This window comes from Haliotis asinina, chromosome 9 (assembly GCF_037392515.1).
Source record: "Haliotis asinina isolate JCU_RB_2024 chromosome 9, JCU_Hal_asi_v2, whole genome shotgun sequence".
NCBI lineage: Eukaryota > Metazoa > Mollusca > Gastropoda > Lepetellida > Haliotidae > Haliotis > Haliotis asinina.
In genome coordinates, this window is record NC_090288.1 from 49,148,352 (window position 1) to 49,167,850 (window position 19,499).

Here is a 19,499-nt window from a genome sequence, read left to right on the forward strand (position 1 = left end):
TATACAAGGGTGGTATAAACAGCACTGGTCAGTAACATGTATAGCATGTTCAAGGGTGGTATACTACCCTTGGACATGCTATACCATTGAAATACTGTGTACACCACCCTTGGACATGCTATACATCATTACATGCCACTGAAGTGCTGTGTTACTTTGGTGTTGAGGAAAGTGTGTTCGAGGGTAGTATAAACAGCACATCAGTGTCATGTATATCATGTTAAGAGTGGTACAAACTGAATATCAGTGACAGACTTTACAGGGTTTGTGTTTCAGGGAGTGCACAGGTTGAGTGTTCACAGAAACTGTATAGATTGGGAAGCCTATTCTAGTTCAGACTGCATATATTCCCTTCAGAAAGCTATGGAACGTTATAGTTGTCAAACCAGTATGAATGTCAATGATCCTGTTACCATGTCATGCACTAATTATTTTCTATATAGTAGAAGCCTCAGTTGCTTATTGTAATGATTGTGTACACAATGATTCAAAGCACCCTCGGCTTTTGTGACCTAATTTCTGGACATCTACTAGTTTCAGCTCTGTTGCTATATCTGATGTTATTAATTGGGTTTGAATTGTTGATTGTAGCCTCCCATGAGCCTAAACACCTAAACAAGATTTTTTTTTTCTATTGCTCCTACCGTCATACAAAAACCCATTGATACTTTCTAGTACATTTTTTCCTGAATAGGCCCTTGTCACTTTTTTGCACGTCTTTTCAACCATGCTCTTTCACTATGGATAGCACTGAGATTCTGGATAAGTAACCTATCCTGGTAGCACAAGTTGGCTCAATTGATAGAAGGGGCAGTCAGGTAGTCTAGTTGCTAAATCAGAGCAACTGGTTCGTCAAACCAGAATGCTCTGGTTCGATTCCCCACATGGGTACAATGTTTGAAGCCATTTCTGGCGTTGTCCTCTGCTATGATATTGCTGGAATATTGCTAACAGCAGGATAACACACTCAATGGATAGGATAGTCAGGCCTGTTGTCATCAGAACTCAGTTGTGTGGACTGATGCTCATAATGTCGATCACTGGATTGTCTGGTCCAAACTATTTAAAGACAACTGAGAGTGTGACATTAAACAACAATATCTGACAGATCACAGACTGGAAAACTCATCTGATATAATATTATGTCATTTATTTAACAACGGAATTATAGCAATCACAGTAGAAGTGTATATAACAGTCAAACTGCAAGTGTTACATGAAAACCTATGGACAGGACCAGTAATTTGCAACCATTGAGGGACCAGTCATTTATTTCATTGGGGTGTAGAAGGAAGCCAGGTGTAAGCAAAAAATGACTCTGAGTATTAATAGCTTTGATGTTTTGTCTTTTTTATTCTTGCCTTAACTTTCACAAGAGGGTGTTACAAAAAATTACAAGCATCAGGAGAGCCTTGGTTTTCAAGATAACGGGGAGACCACCTAACCCAACACCACACCTATAATAAATAACCGGTCCCTTATAAAAGCTAAAACTTACCTGAAGAAAGTAACCAAAGAGACACACTGGGACGAGTGCCGGAATCTTATTCTCAAACGTTTGTAGCCTTAAGTATTCTTAACTTTGATCATGGTAAGTGCTAGATAGGTGTACTGATAAGAATGCTCTCTCACTTCCACTGAAACTGTCTGGGAAGAATACAATGCTGAAAACATACCTGCCCACACACCAATATCATAGATGTTAAGGGGCAGGAAATTAAATGGCTGGAATTTTTAAAAAAGAGAAAAAAGAAAAGCTTGACAACTTTATTGAAACAATCAACAAAAGGATACTTGAAAAAGCAAAATTGCATAAAACTGTTTAGATGCCACCAATAATACTCTGTTGCAAGAATTTTCGATCATAAAGTATTAAGGCTCATAGGTTTAATTAATGTATTTAGTCTTCATAGCAAATCCTCACCCCCCAAACCCGAATATCACATGAGTGAGCAAATTCTACTCTGTTCAAAAGCATATTGTGTATCTGAAGACAACTTCAAATTACATTGAAGATGTTTTTACATTGGGATGTTTATCATTTAACCCCATTTGAAAACAAAACATGACAGTAATGTTAAGTGTTTGTTGCTATATTGCGAGGTGAGCTCAGGAAAACATGCACAAGTCAATGCAAACAAAAGATAGTGACTATATCACTGTAGGACCACACTGTATGAAAGGAAATCTATCAAACATTATTAATGAAACAATTCAAGTAAGTTATTCATCCTTTGACAAACATGAAATTAAATCACTCACTCACTCACATCCAAGTGATACAGTAGTATTTGTGCTGATGAAAAGTGTCAGTTACGCATTCTACACTGAAATTTCACAAAACATCTGTAATATTATCAAAAAATTTATCTATCACTTTTCTTAATCCATTTTAAAATTTCTTTATTTCTAATCTAAAACTGTAATAAATACAATATGATGTGATCACGCATACATTATATTACATAGCATTATCGCCCACCAAAGCAAACCATATCACAATCAACGGATCTCAAATCCTTCAGCTAACTATCAATGAATTGACATTAGACATTGCTGACAAAACAAATATCAGCAATTGGTGAAGTAACATTACCAGTCAGTTAGAGGAGGCATATCAGAGGGGTGCATCAGGGGGTTTGAACTGTATAAAATACATTACACAAAGATGGTTATTTCATCTACTAAATGCAAGACAGTATGCACAAAATAATATTTATATAATATTCCTGTGTATTCATATGCCCCTTAAATCTACTAACTGATGAAGATCCAACATCATATGATGCAATTATTGAAAAAACATCCCCATGTAGTTTCATAATTGAAAGATTTAAATCCCCAAATACATTGCCCAATCCTTTCATTTCACTATAGTCTTAATGGTGTAATAAGTCACTCATACCACAGGTACACTGTAGCACAAATGCAGTTGTGCAGCATAGAGAATATGGCAAGTCTTCTTATATGCGAGCATGTAAGAGGACTGGTTGTATTCTCTATGCTGCGCAACCCATTTGCGGTACACTTTGCCTGTGCTTATACAAGGAGAGAGTGACTTCTTACTCCAACAAGAATTAAGAATGGGGCCCTCCTGAACTCATTTCACAAATCAATCAATATATACATCTCAATATCCAATCAGTGACCTCACTGATCGGGTTGATAGAATCACAAACAGATTGCGTAGATTAATGATCATGTCAATCACTGGAATGTCTAGTCCAGACTCGACTATGTACAGACTGCTGTCTCCCAGCTGAAACAGTGCAGAATGCCGTGCATAACAAAAATTCCAACAGTACATGATGATGAAGCCGAGTCTGCATGAGGGTTACTATGTCCTGCAGACTGTGTATTGAGGCTCTCCTGGATATGAAGAAGGAGAAGTCTGAGGGCACATGTTTAATACTGTCATATTAAAAAATAGGCTTTCAAAAATGACATACAAACAAAAGCATTATATCACTGTCAATCATTGGGATAAACATTTCAAACATACATTGCATGTCATCCTCTTAATGTCAAGGGGTGAAGAAAGAGTATTTATCACTACTACTCAACTTTCTACAGGGTTATTCAGATGTCACATTCTGCCTGTGGACTGTGGAGCTGTAACATTTACAGCCTACAAATATGTGCGCTTTCATTTATGCAAGTGTAAAATGAAGCAGAAAATCTGCCACGTCTGTGGCAATACTGAATACAATTTGATCTCTCATCAGCCATATTTCATTCCTATCAGGAATTGAGACCACACAGAATAACCCTAACAAAAGCTGAGTGGTGGCAAATACCCCTCAAAACAAGACAAGGAAATCAAACAACTGGAAGGCTGTCACAATACCTACCAGTCATCACACATTAACATATGTACAAATAAGATGTTCCTTACAGTCTCCGAGTAGTATACCTATTGTATCAAGGTTCCTGACAGCTTCATGAATAAGCATGAAACAGTATTGCAGCTGCACATAATTGTCACTGGAATCATAACTTTCAGAATTTTCCCAAAGAAATGAAACAGAGTCAAAGATTTCTGTCTTATACAAACTTTGGTTGAAAATAGTCACAAGCAGTACAGTCTTCTTGCCATTGTATAAATGACACTACTTCATGGCAATGAGAAATTACCATTGTATAACAGACACTACTTCATGGCAATGTGCTATAGCTGTTGTGTAAATGACACTACATAATGGATGTGAGCTATTGTTCCATCTTCATTGGCCCACACAAATAATAGACCCATATGGCACTTTGCTGTGGTCATTCCACGTAAAGACAATCCTCAGTCTCATGCCAGTGCAAACCCACTGATGCTGTCACTTCAAAATATGTTATTCCCTATTCCGAGTGGGAATAAGTAGTTGCGTTTGAGGTCCGATGTCGGGAGTCGGTTGTAGCAGACATTGTCTTTCTGGTTGAAGTGGAAATGGCTTTTATGGAAATGTGCAGTGGTAGTTAAGACCTCAGCTTCACTGTCCTTAAATGCTGCGATAAAGTTTGTGGAAAAGTCCTCATGTCGCACCTCAAGACTGTTCACTACCCATTCCATTTTTACATCAGAGAGCAATCGCGTGCCCCGACCAGTCTTCACTTCTTTCATTCTACGTTTGGTTTTATCCATCACATTCGAAAACTTCTCCCCATCTGACTTTGTTGGGGTTACAAGAGTGACCTTGAACCCTGTTCCTTTGTTGCGTATCATTAATAACATAATTTGTAAAAGGCGTTCAGAGTCTATCCTTGGAGTAACCACGTAGACACAGGCTCCCACACCACACCAGTCGTCAATAAGACTTTTCCACACACGCATGATGAAGTCATGACCCATAATTCCTCCACCCTCAGGAATCGTATCCAGCAAATCTTGCACCTGAAAATATGTTGTGGTAAAAGTTAAATATTTCAATTTTTGCTTGCAACTGGGAATGTTGAAAAAACAGAAAATCTATAATATAAGTCTTTATTGCTATGCTTTTGCTTGTTATGTTTGTTGGTCATCACTGCACTCAGCTATATTCCAGCTTCTGGTAATGGTCTGTAAATAATAATCAATCCAGTGATCAACATTATGAGCATCAGTCCGGGATATAGTCATGTTTTAAATTACCATAAAACCCAAAACACCATGCATAACCTAAAAAAGAGACTACATTGTACCTGATCTGGTAAACACTGTAAACATTAGTCATTCTTGTTTCGCAATGTAAACATTATATAAATTTGACATTGACGTGTCAGTTGTTCTTGACTCATTGTCACATGTGAGAATTTGTCCTGACTGAATAATGACCATATTTACCCTTTAGGAAATAACAAATTGTTACCACTGAAAATGAACTTTCTGACTGGCCGACTATAAACTCTTTGATCACGTTGATCACTTACTATCTGACCCGTGAATAGGCCTTCAGCAACCCATGCTTGCCATAAAAGGCGACTATGCTTGTCATAAGACAAAGAGCCAACTAACGGGATCGGGTGGTCTGGCTCGCTGCGTTGGCTGGCACATGTCATCAGTTTCCAGTTGCACAGATCGATGCTCATGCTGTTGATCACAGGATTGTCTGGTCCAGACTCTATTATTTACATACGGCAGCCATATAGCTGCAATATTGCTGAGTGCCGTGTAAAACTAAACTCACTCACTTACTACTTAATGTAGGGAAATATATCGTGTATTCCACGTGGTTATTTCATGGTATCAACATACATAACACAGAGGTGCTACATCGTCATGTTTGTACTTACCTCTTCATCATCTTTATCAAGCTGAAGGAATCGAGTGACAGAACTCTCCGATGCCTCTGTCAACGTTTCCACGTTATCATTCCCATGCTCAAGAAGGCTGTTGAAGTTCTCGATAAACCAATTCCAGTGGTTCTTGCCGGTGACTCGCAAAATACCATTTGCCTTGTTCAACTTCAAGCTGACTCCGTATGCGGGTTTCAGTTTGATGATATCTCGCTTTTCGGAGCACGTGACGTCCGGATAGACAACCTGAAAGATGTCAATCCACCATGCTGCGATTTCCCGATGTGACGATGTCACAACGATCTCGTTTCCTTCGTCAAAGAAGTCAACGTCACGGGCGGTTGGGGTTCCCCAAATTTCTGCCAAAACCCTCCTCCTTTCCTTCTTCGACATATTCCTCACAATTTAGAAGGATAAATTCAGTAAAGGTGTACACGTAAACACGATATTCCAATCGATGGCTTTTCTACTTTTGATCACCACGCCTTCTAACTCACTTCAGGGCGCCTACACTTTCTGTTTACCTGTGATTCACTGATTGGATTTACCTGTTGTCAAACGCCATCGTTCTGAGACAGACAATTAGTGATTGTGACAACACTCCTGGTTATTTGCTTGATATAATTGTAATTCCGGTTGGTCCTACTATGACTAGTCCCGTCCCTGTAATGGCGACATGACGCAGGTATTGTTTATACTTCGCGATTTCTGATTGGTTTGCTCCGGTAAACTAGCCAATCGGTGAGCTTTGTCTGGGCAGGTAAACCTTGGTTGCAAGGTGTGACTGGTCTATAAATAGTAACAAATAGGTTCACAATGACGTCATATAAACAAAAAATAGAATCCCATAGTAGTCAGAATGTTTCACAAGTTAAATGAAATATAACAAATGTTTTCACTACTTCAACGCATTATGTGTGATAGACATATGATTACTAACGAACACGATCAACATTCTTCATTCGCTGTCGTTTTTTCACTCAAATCTCAACATATCAATTGCTGAGTTTCATATGAATACTGCTTTGGGATTTTGAAAACGCATTTTTGTTTGGCTATTTGTTAGCATGAAAAAACAAAAGGACATGGATGTAAGTTATTTTTAATTAATGCGTTGACTTAATTTCCCCAAATATATTTGTGTAAGTTCAACTGGTCGCTTATCGCATGAAATGAGGTGTAAATCTCGAGTAGTCGCTCTGAATGGTAAAGATCCAGGTTCGACTCTGAAATGGATACAAGCCGTGCAGTGTATGAAAGTAATTTTTGGTTACCCACAGGGTGATATTTCCATTGTTAGAAATAACCTGTTCTCCAAATGTAAATTGTCACAGAAATAGCATCTCCCATCCAAATACATCTATGCAAACACAAAAAACCAAAAGCAAATCACCCTCACACACTATTGAGGGACAAGCGAAATGTTAATAGAAGAAGCGCCAGTACAATCTCCGCAATGTCGTCCGCGCCCGTCCGTCGTCGTTTGCTTTATATATGAATATGTCGGCACGACTCGGACTGTATGACGGCGGTCTGAGAATACCTGAATCTGGACCAGATGACCAAGTGACTGATGTCATGAGCATCGACCTGAGTAAATCAGTTACAAGCTCTAACACATTCAAACCTAGATCTACGTGTGCGTTTAAACGGTAGACATTCTTTGTTCCATGTAGATCCTTCGTCTGTCCACACTAGCTGCGTGTCCCGCATCCCCATTGTTCAACGATTTCTTATCACTTGTGTCACAGAATGACTTTAAAAGCATTCGGGAAGATTCGGGTTAGAATTGGTCTTCAGTAACCCATGCTTGTCGCAAAAGGCGACCAACGGGATCGGGTGGTCTCCCTGGCTTGGTTGACACAAGTCATTGTATCCCAGTTGCGAAGAACGATGAATTGTCTCGTCCAGACTCGATTATGTAAAGACTTCCGTCATATAGTTGGAATATTGCTGAGTGCGGCTTTAATTAAACAACAAATCAAACAACCAACAGACTTTATAGCCCTCTGTTTTGACAACGTATTTTCTTGTAGCGTCGTAGCTTTCGGGCCACGTGGGTTTTGTACAACTTTGTGTTTCATCTCGTGATGAAAATCATACCGTAACCGATGTGTTATAATGGTCAGTTGTCCTGCAGCAATTTACGTCCTAACATCTACTACTTTCACCACGCCGATGACCCGGGTTCATTGACATTAGCTTACGACTATCTTAGCGCTAAGAAAGTTTCGAAAATCTACGCCTTGGTCGCGACTGTGGGATAGACTAGTGGTTAAAGCGTTCGTCCCGCCGAAAACCAGGCTTTAATTCCCCACATGAAATGGCGTGATATTGCTTAAATATTGCTGAAGGTGGCGTAAAACTAAACTCGCTCACTCACTTGGTCGCGTCTACAACTACCAGACAGTGCCACCGTCTTTTTATCTGTATATTGTTGTCTCATCGTCTGTCGATGGCTGTCCTGTACTATACATATATTCACATCTACACTGTCAGGCAGTCTGGAGTTCGTTAGCACCTGCATTTACATTTATGAGTAGGACAACCTTGCTGGTCTCGTCTCATCATAGCAGTGAGTGAGTGAGTTTAGTTTTAGTCAGCTGTTAACAATATTCCAGCAATATCTCGACGAGGGACACCAGGAATAGGCTTCACACATTGTACCCATCGGAGGATTCGAACATGGACCTTCAGCGTGACGAAGGCAGCACACTTCCTTTTCACCTTAGTTTCAATGGTCATATCACAAAATTTCAGGGCAAAAGGTGGGGGGCCCACCTTTGCACTCCACCCATGGACCGCCAATGTCAAGGCGAATGCAGACCCTTGATTATCCCAGTCGTAACTCACGCTCCCGCGATACTCCAGCTGCGACCGAAGACCAGTTCTAACCGATCTTCACGATTTTGGTCAGTTGGCGACAGAAGACTGAGGAATGGATTACACAAACCTCTCTTCGTATTGTCGTGTACTGACGATATACGGGAACAACTCTACTTGGCAGGAATACTTGAGCGTGGACTAAACTATATAACCACATATTACAATAACTAAGAATAATACACTGGAATTTGCATAAATATACAATATTATCTACCTCTAGAGGTTGACGCGACCATTCTCATTTGTGAATGAGACGTACATTAATTGATTCACATTAAAGCATTCCAAGATGAAAGGGCCAGGACCCAGTGTGCGACATAGTTTCCAATTTTTACCCCCCAAAATTGAAAAAAAAAACCCATGAGAATAAGACTTGGTGTTTTTTGTTTCACCTAGCGCTTATATTCAACTTGTGGCACATTCCAAAAGGTAATGGAATCTTATTTTTGTTTTATTCCACTTTACTTGTACAACCAGGCAGAATGTATGGTTTATAAACTATATACACGCAAAGAAAACTTGAGGATCGCAGGTGCATCATCGTTATCACGTGATCAACTGCAATCTAATTACGATCAGTAAGTGGTAATTACCCCGTGTAACTAGCGTTCAGTGAGCAGATAACCACAGACTGACCATCATTAACCCTCGCTGTACATCGATACACGATGTTTACCTGCTCGTGCTCTCCCCTAACTTGGACAATACCATAGTGGGAGCCGTAGCTTGCATTCAGTGGCGTTTACTTTACCGTATTTCCCCGATTAAAAGCCCCGATTGTATTCTGTGCACGAACGTCCATACAAATTATTTATCTTGTGTAATAGGAAGGACCCATAATCCCATTAAAAACAAAAATAATGACCAAAACAAAAACAAAAAAACCCCCAAAAAAACCACCACCACCCCCACACACACACCCTGAAAAAAACCCAACAAAAAACAAGCAAACAAAAAAACCCGACAAAACAAACCAACCAAACACAACATCAACAACAAATAAAACAGAATAGAACTTTATTACTCTAAGGCCGATATCATCGGCATATGGTAAAGAGGTACAAATTACACTAAATTATATTATGGCGGGAAAATAGTTGCTGGCAGGTTTTACAATTTGCAGGATATATTTACATTACATTATTTACTGAGATTTTTCATAGCAGATATCTTTTTACACGTAAAATGATTTAAAGTTTAACATATACAGTCTTTTTATATAGGAAGTTGGTTTGCACAAATGTATGTGCATTTAAGAATATAATGAAACTCATCAACCACCATAATTCATACAACATAATTTACATTTTCTTTGGTCTGTATCTCCTATTCCATCTTCCTCTTTTTCAACTGATAAATGGTGACATGAAGTGCAGTAAGGAGACTTTGTTAAAGAGTAGGGACGATGGATAATTTCCAAATTCAAACTGAAACTGAATGAGCTGTACTTTTGAGCCAGGAAGATGAAATAAGGGACTAGGAAAGTTATACATAACTTAACCCAATGTTAAAAACAATTCTGCACATGAAATCCACATACAGCTGAGAACACCTTCAATGTGAAGATCTTACATACAATAGAACAGAAAACTGAAGATGGCTTAGATGAATTGTTTGTACATACTTTACACCTAAAGGTTAACATACGAGTTTTAATATCAAAACTGTGAGACTCTACCTAATTCACAATAAAGCATGTATAAAGGGGTACTTTTCTTTACGAGTAATATTGTTCTTCATAAAACGTAATGTACATTTTCAATTTGTTTCAAATTAGCATATTCCCAAATTTCACAAATGTACAAGACTAGTGTCACCATTGAATCAGAGAGATATAGTTGAAATTGTATTGATAAGTTTAACATTCGACTTCTCCGTGAAGCAAAATATATGACTTTAGTAGCTTGTTGACAGATATTTGATGTAGATAATTTCTAAAACAAACTAACACCAAGATATTTCTACACAATAACAGTTTTCCTTAGGTTCAACTATCTGGTTGAAATAACCAATTGGGACATTCTCATTTATATATGGGTATTGCCTTAATTAATCCCTAGCCCAGTGTCTAACTAATGGGAGTAAATCCACCTTAACGTTAATTGAGGAAGTACGGTACAGTCCCAAAATTTTATCACTGAACAGAGACAGCGTGTCAGCAGACGTCAGTATGACAGGTAGACATGCAATCATTAGGGAAGACTATAAACCACCTGGATTCTAAGGGGAAGTAATTAGTTTCTTGCCTTCAGTTGCACTAATGGGAAAAACGATATGGAAGAAAACTTATTACAGTAGATCAAAGATGGAGTAATACCTTTGTCACTGTTCTTAGAGATGCGTTCTGTCTCGTGATCAGTTTAATGGAGCTTTTGGTGCAACGGCTTCGTTCCATTTCGTCTTTCTGTACGTGTCACCACAATGATTGAAAGAGTAAATCTTTACACCATTTTAGCAGTATTTCGGCAATATCATGGCGGGTTGCATCAGATATGGGATTCACAAATTGTACCCATTTGGTTAATCGAATCCGAGTCTTAGTCGTGACCAGCGGACGTTTTAACCTCTAGGCTGTCCCACCGTCCCACCTTGGGATGAGCGGAACAAGTATAAAGTATCAACAAACTGTCAGTGTTTTACACTGCTTTCATATATACAGGTGTGTGCTGAGAAACGACTTTTTCATAAATGCCCTGGGAGCACGAGTGGTCATGTCATCTAGAGCGCCGCAATTAGCTCCGCAGAGTTGCAACCCTTTGACACACCAGAAGCCATTGTGTGTGAGTTCAGGTTCCAGGTTCGCCCTAATAATGTTAATGGGTTCGTCAGCACCTTACCCGTACTTGTTACACCCCGGCGAATGTACTAAGACAATACCTGCGGGGAAAAACAGCAAGATGCAAGATTCGAATAATTGATTCACACTGTTCAAAGAGGCGTCAAACACTCTAAGCTGCATACTAAGTTCATGGTTTCTCAGTCAGCAGTATCCCTCCCTCCAGTTATATCGCAGAAGTCTGTAAACAACTGGACCAGGCAAACCAGTCACGGAGCTGATCTCCTTTGTGGCCGACATAACCATACCAAGTCCACTTTCCTCTCAACTAGTTTACGCGACTGTTTCGTCAGTTCAACGGGATGGTGGGATAGCCTGGAAGCTGGATGACGCCCATTTCCAGATTTTTAACCGATATTACGACGTTGCGAAAAACACACTCAGTCACTCCTCGAAATGCTGGACACAGGTTAAATGCCGGTTTCGATGAAACCATGGTTTGTTTTGATACCCGTCACGATGTTAATGGTTAAACGCCAGTGGTAAAGAGTGTCTGAAATGAACATACGAACATACATACACACACACACACACACACACACACACACACACACACACACACACAGAGAGAGAGAGAGAGAGAGAGAGAGAGAGAGAGAGAGAAACGGAATCAGAGATAGCTAATGTTTTCGTTAGTAGCAGATATTTGCTTCGTTCACATGCTGACATCCTATAATCGATAGTTAGGTGGTAATGTTATTGTGATTTTAGGGTAAATAGGTTTTTGTAGTAGCCTCGTGTGTTCTGGTTTCCGGTGGAGCTCATTGGAGATTAGCCGAATATCGTTAGTGTCCCTTGCGCACGCACCCCGCGTCCATTTCATCACTGACAGGTCGGCATCAATCGAAATGATCGACAGGACAACAGGATGCACGACAGACTCGGATGTAATATGTGAATCTCACATGTCCAATAAAACGTAGTTCGAACTGATCAGCACTAAAACGTTGCATGAAGTATGGCTAGTCCACTGTGATCACCCATCTCAGGTGTTTTTTTTAAATCTACTGAAATAAAATTACATAAAATAATAAAAAAAAATTATTTTTATCAAAATTATATATACTTGATCTCGTCAATATATGGCTGGAATAATACTGATGTGACGTAAACTGAACTTGACTCAATACATAGTTACAAACTGAACATCGGCGTATATACATATCAACATGTACATGTATTTAGCATCAAGAGCCATTCTACCTTACATCAGGAGGAATTTGAATCGAACGGAGAAACTGACTTATTTTTTCTTGCTTGCAATTACACCTGCTGCCTGTTTCGTTGATTCAGGAAAATATATTAACATTTCAATCGTTGATCGAATTAGACCATTGTGAACATATTGCAGAAAAGCCGAAATGTATTAAATTCAAGAAACATCAGTATATAGGATCGCGTACTTGCAATGGATTTGTTGGTCGATCTTTTTACAGAGGGATACATATCTACATGTGTGTTGGACGAGCGAGACCTTATTCTTCTGAATATATCATTTTTATTACGAGACAATGGCCAGTAATATTCATTTGAAAAGGACAGAGACTTTATCAGTTCATTTCTATGCAGTCTTAAGAGAAACACCTCTACTCATGCATCGTTCTGGGACAACAATATAGGCAAAGTTTTTGGATTACACCTCCTAGGTGTCGGGAGTGCGACATGGAGTGTAACATGAAGTGGCTGCAAAGTATATTGTTTACAGTAAATATGTATAATCAGTAAATATATTTCACGAATTATTATACATAATGATATCATAATCACTACACCGACGGAATCAGATTATATTTAGTAATTATACATGTTCCCTGTAACATTTACACTGAGCATAACAAAGAAGACAACAAAATTAAACAATTGGCTAAGCAGCAGGCTGATAAAGCAGAGTTGCTTCTCCCTGGCATGCCTGGGACCTATGGCTGTTTGTTTGGAAGAATCCCGGTGTAACCACACATGCTTCTAGGCTGTTCAGCACCATACCCTGGTTCATTGGTTTGGCCAAAATGGTAAAAGTGTCAGAACTGGGCCACCAACCAGCGTCGGCTTGTGTAACTTGGAAGTCTATATCCACCGTTCTATTCAGTATACCACACTGTGGGGTTGTTCTCGGTAATTGGACAGCATCGCCCAAACGCAACAACGATCAACAATACCTGTACGTGCACTCGTGAAATGTGACACGTGATCGTATTTCGAATGTAATCACTTTTGTCCTTGTCTTCGTCGAGTAAACGTCTTGTATTTGTTTATGTGTGTTCTGGGCCTGAAGACATTACAACGCCACAGACCTCACTAGGAGAGAGTTAATGAGCATGATTTCATGCCGTCTTTGGTAATATTCCAGAAATATGACCGCAGTTGACATCTGATGGTATTCACTCATTGTACGCATATGGAGAATCGAACCCGGGTCTTAGGTGTGCCGAGCGAACGCTTTACACATTAGCCTACCACACCTCCCCTACTGCATAATAGTGTGTACGGTAAGATCCTGTACGATATGAGTAATGGAGCTTGATTTGAACTACCTTTAGTTGCACTAATAACTGCGCACAATCGACAGTCATCGGGGATTGTTGTAAGGTTAAATTCTCATCCACGATGCAGGGAATAATGGATTTCTAGGTAACATACCTTTTTTGGCACAAATTACTAGTGTTGGCAACTGGTTCAGATCTCATAAATGATGATTGGTTCATTACAACCAATCAGTCGAATATATTTGGTTAGCGTCAGTTATCAGATATTCCTGGTTGCTGGTTAATGCACACAAAAGAAATCAAGAAAAACATCTCGGAATGGAGCCAACATGACCACGGACAGTTTTAGCGTGTAACCAATGTCGAGGCACCGTTCGTCTACAGGTACATTGATACTGGTACATTCAAATAAATACTGTGTTCGTATTAATCATAGGATACGACGATTATTTAATATATGAAGAATTAGGAATTGCCTAGTGGTGACTACAGGATTCTGCTTGGAAGTAGTTCGCTGTGTGTTATAGAGCCTGAGATAGACAAGGTAAACACTTGGTTTACGCACCGCCTCCACACCTTAAGCCCGAGTACGATATCAAAACTGGTGCAATGAACTAAGGCAAGTTATAGTGGTCTCGGAGTGAGGTAATATGAAAGAAATCTAAAATCAGCGATCAACCCATTTCATTAAGGTACACGTGTTTTAATATGAACCTTGTATAAATTAACGTTACATAACTGAAAATGTTGATATTGTTGTGTACATGTGACATTTATAGGCTGGTGTACGTTAAGATAATATCTTTAACATTAATCAATAGTGAATGGGCCTGAGCATGTATTAAATAGCGCAAGTATATATGATGTGCTTCCGGACGGCTGTTTGATGACGTCTTGTGTGTGATATATCCACATCCTTTGTGTGATGGGTACATTGTTTATAACAGATCCTGCCTCGTGTTTGCCAGTAGACACATACACGTTTGGTAAAAGCCAGGAGTACATTAACGTTTTGACGGAAAAGCAAACCCAACTGAGGAATGACTCGTAATGATTTAATAACAGAAAACCGAAACACTCCAGTGCCACAAACGGCGAAAACAAAAAAGGGGCTAAAAAGCTTAGTTGCGTAGGCCTACTACACGTTGTATAATTATCACATGGCACAGATACAGATGGGTCCCAAGCTTGACTATCAAGCTTCAGGCATCAAGACTCGGACTAAGCACTCGATGGGTACGTCTTCAATCCAGAGACAAAAACAAAATGATATAGCAAAATGTAAAAGCACTACATCTATCTCTATCTATACCACTCTCTATATGTATATACAATATACACACCGCTAAAAAGTAAGGAAAACGCCAAATCGCGAGATTGCATATAGATTAAGAAAACCAATTCACGACCTGAAATAAAATTCGTGCAGACGCAGCAATGTCGTCAACTCATTCCATGATGCGTGTTCACGTCTGCTTGGTCGGGGTAAAATTCGAAATTTACATTGAAAGATGTCAGCGAGACTGTTCACTTCAGTGGAAAATAAACCGACTGAAAGTTGTTCTCTTAGTGTCTAAAGGACGGTCAAACTGTTTTTATTTTACGTGTGGCGTCTGTCACATCAGGAGATGCTGCAAGTAATTAACATGTTGAAGATTTGTGATGTGACTGGACATTATGGCGATGTCTTTCAGTAAGTAATGAGCTTGCCATGTATGCTGTCAGACAACAAAGAACAAGCGTCCTTAATGAACATGATAAACGTGACAGGACCGCCAAACGTGACATATTTGCTATATCGCACAGGTCAGTCTGCTGCAAATTACTGTATACATGGAGGAAAGTCATATAGAATAGATGACATATTTTTGAAATAGGAACCCATACTTCCTTAAATTGTAATCACACTCAAATGTATTTGTAATAATGCTTGGCTGATTTAGCATTCAATGCCTTGCCTCAAAATTACTGTTAGATAACTCTTTGATATATGTAGAAGATATCAAAAAGAAAAAAACCCAACAAATCTCCACTATACCCTGGATGCATCGACGGCTCTGTCCATTGAACGCATTACCTCCCTTGCAATTTGCTGGCTTTATTATCCAATCAGATGTCTACGCTGGGGAGTTGAGCGTACCAATCACAACTCACTTTCGCTTATAAAATTATCTAAGCGATTAAACTTGGCAACACATTTCCTGCAGAGGAATCCTGAAAGAGGTAGATGTTGGATATATTGTTTTAAAGTTTCGGATCGGGTAATTTGTTTGTATGATTACCCCCAAACCTGTGTCGCACTGTCAACAAACCTTCACAGATATCTTTGACACTGCCAAGCTCGTTGGCTGCTATGAGAACGCGATGGGAGGTAATACAATCATCGGACCGTAGATGCATCCAGACTTTAGTGGAGATTTATCGGAACTCCGGAGATGTCGAGGATGGGGTAGAATATGTCTTCAACAACCCATACTGGCCACAAAAGTCGACTATGCTTGTAAGAGGCGACTAACGGGATCTGGTGATCAGGCGCAATGTTCAACGCTCCTATCACTTGTGTCACAGTGATGTTATAGCTACCCGTGAAGATCCGAGTTCATATTGATCTTCAGCTACCCATGCTCGGGATCGGATCATCGCAATCGCTGACTTGGTTGACGCCTGTCGTCGATTCCTAATTGCGCAGACAGTGAAGGTCCCGGGGTAGAATAGACCTTCAGCAACCCATGCTTGACATAAAAGGCGACTATGCTTGTCGTAAGAGGCGACTGACGGGATCAGGTGGTCAGGCTCGCTGACTTCCTTGACACATGTCATCGGTTCCCAGATGCGCAGATCGATGCTCATGTTGTTGGTCACTGGATTGTCTGATCCAGACTCGATTATTCACAGACCGCCCCCATATAGCTGTAATATTGCTGAGTGCGGCGTAAAACTAAACTCACTCACTCACCCAATCGCGCAGATGGATACTCATGATGATCACTTGATTGTCTAATCCAAACTCAATTATTTACAGACCGCCACCATATAGCTGAAATATTACCGGGTGTGGCATAACATATAGTCACTCATTCACTAAAATATGAGATTCTCTGTCTCCATGGTCTTCCACGCTATGGGTCGGTGCGTTACATAGACAAAGTCATGTTCACATAAAGAATTTTGAATGAATTTCTATGGCTCCTGGTTTCTAACCCGAAGCTGTTCAACAGCGCATCACAAAATCCAGGAGCGATTACACCGGATAACCCAGGTAACATGTGAAGTGCTATCCCACCGGGTACCCATTTTCTGTTGAGTGAACAGAGGCATTTATTTTATCAAACTCACTTTCCTGAGGTGAGACCACATGTAACATGTGCTTTGTTGAGGGGTAGGCTTGGACCCCTGGAAATCGCCAAGAAGTCTTTGAAAACATTTAAGGCAACACTGGCCTAGACGTAGGACTCACTATGGCGGCCATCGGAGGCACTGAGTGCAGAGACGTTCCAGAACGCAAAATGTGCAAATACGGGAAAAAGCCTTATTGTTCGACATGATCACTGCTTGAGAGGAGAACTCCCTAAACTGGTGAAAAACACAACGCGAACCATCACTCCAGTATGGCTGTCAAACGGCCCTATTAGCCATATTCTGGTCTGCGGTTCGTCTGGTATGACAAGAACCAATAATAATAATCATAATAACACCGACGGAATATCAATAATGAATCGCATAATTCCAATTTGACTTCTGCATTTTCGGCATGGAGCCCTAAATGTCAGTGTACCTCTTTCAGCAGGACTGTATTACATAATTTCCAAAACGACGCATCACTGAATCAAAGAAAACAGTACGACAAGCAGAACACCCTTTCTATACTCACACCCTAGGCTCACAATATAATTGATAATTGTTCCTTTGCCGTGGCATTGAATCAGTGACAATTGGATTCGAAATTACTGTTATCCAAATAATCCGCGCTCAACTATACGCTAATTGCAATGTACAACAAACAATGTCCAATTAAACGCGGTGTCGTTAATTAGCGCTGCAACCAGCACCTGTCGCCGCGGCCATTCCATACACCTTTTCATCCAGTCTAATGTCGCTTTCAATCTGTTGATTGCATACTGAGAGGCATCAAGTCGATCCAATTTGCCCGCGGATGCACTCTGATTTCATATGGATGGACCTGCTATGTTCTGTATAAAGAGATACATCACATCACGCGGAGCATATGCTGCACGTGCACGCCCCCTGTTGCACGCTTATCGCTCGGGATCTGCTGTAGGATTGCGTCCATTCGCCTCGCAACTGACAACATTTCTCCGTATAGAGAACAACGGTTTGTGAATGCATACTTAGAACGGGCTATTCTCCCATTCCTTTCTGGCTCAACTCTACCATGGACCGGAAGATTCCTCACGAGGTAATGTAACAATGATTTTCATAATATTACATCGAATCTTTTAGGCTAGTTCAATACATTATGTACACCACAATTTATGTAGTTATTGTTGTTCCCTTTAACCGTTAACCTTTATAACTTCGTTTAGATTATGTTTTCATAACATTCATCTCTGGGACCATATGCGATATGTGTTATCAGTGTACTGTCAATCGACATCAGTTAAGGTTGGTAAAATCGCCATATTTGAAGGATTTTGTTTGATTCAAGCAATCGGTTAAACATTCTATTTACAATTGATGAAAACAATCAGCTGCAGGGAATAAATGATCTCGATAATCCCCGGAGACAGATTCCGTTCGGCGCAAATACAAACCTGTGCTGTGAATATTTTACGATTGGATCAGCGAATATTTATCAGTGATGACACCACATCCATTTGACACCTCCCGTGTCGTTTATGAAAAATCGTGTTTTAAATATATTCATTTTCACATAATACGCACTAATGGACAAATGAATAGGCCTGGGGCTTAAAGAGCTTTTACCATACACACCATATAAACTATGCAGACCAAATGAGTTGAGTTACCCGCAGTAAGTTCAGATATAGCCTATTGCCTGTTCAGACAGCTTGTTATACCCCCGGCTTGTAATGCGGGGGATATAGTCGACGCCTCGTCTGTCCGTCCGTCATTCCGTAATCATTTTGTTTCCGGAGCATAACTCAGGAACCGTTCAATATTTTTAGACCAAACTTGATACATGTAATAATCTCAACCTGTAGTTGTGCCTTTTGCTATTTACAGAGTTTTGGCATCTATCTATCTATCTATCTATCTATCTATCTATCTATCTATCTATCTATCTATCCATGGAACAATTTGGTGTTAGTCTAATGGTCGGGTGGGGTACGTTTCCGGAGCAGAACTCAAAAATCGTTCAATATTTTTCTGCAAAACTTGGTAGATACATCAATCAGAACCTAAAGTGGTGCCTTTTGCTATTTACATGTTTTTTTGTGATTTATTATTTTCTCGGTTTCCATGGAAACGTTTCGGACATAGTCTCAAAAGCGAGAGGTGTGTTTCGTTTCCGGAGCACATCTCAAAATTTTTGTAATATCTGTCAGCAAAAG

General features: G+C 39.9%; 1 protein-coding gene across 1 annotated transcript; it reads right to left on the bottom strand.

Annotated features, from left to right (window-relative positions):
• Window positions 1–1,133: 1,133 nt before the first annotated feature.
• LOC137296767 (uncharacterized) lies at window positions 1,134–6,450 on the bottom strand. The gene is made up of 2 exons (XM_067828613.1): window positions 5,758–6,450; window positions 1,134–4,879 (listed from the first exon to the last, which is right to left on the bottom strand). Exons 1-2 carry the CDS (start codon window positions 6,151–6,153, stop codon window positions 4,331–4,333), a joined length of 945 nt encoding a protein of 314 aa, XP_067684714.1. The 5' UTR covers window positions 6,154–6,450; the 3' UTR covers window positions 1,134–4,330.
• Between the last annotated feature and the right edge of the window lie 13,049 nt (window positions 6,451–19,499).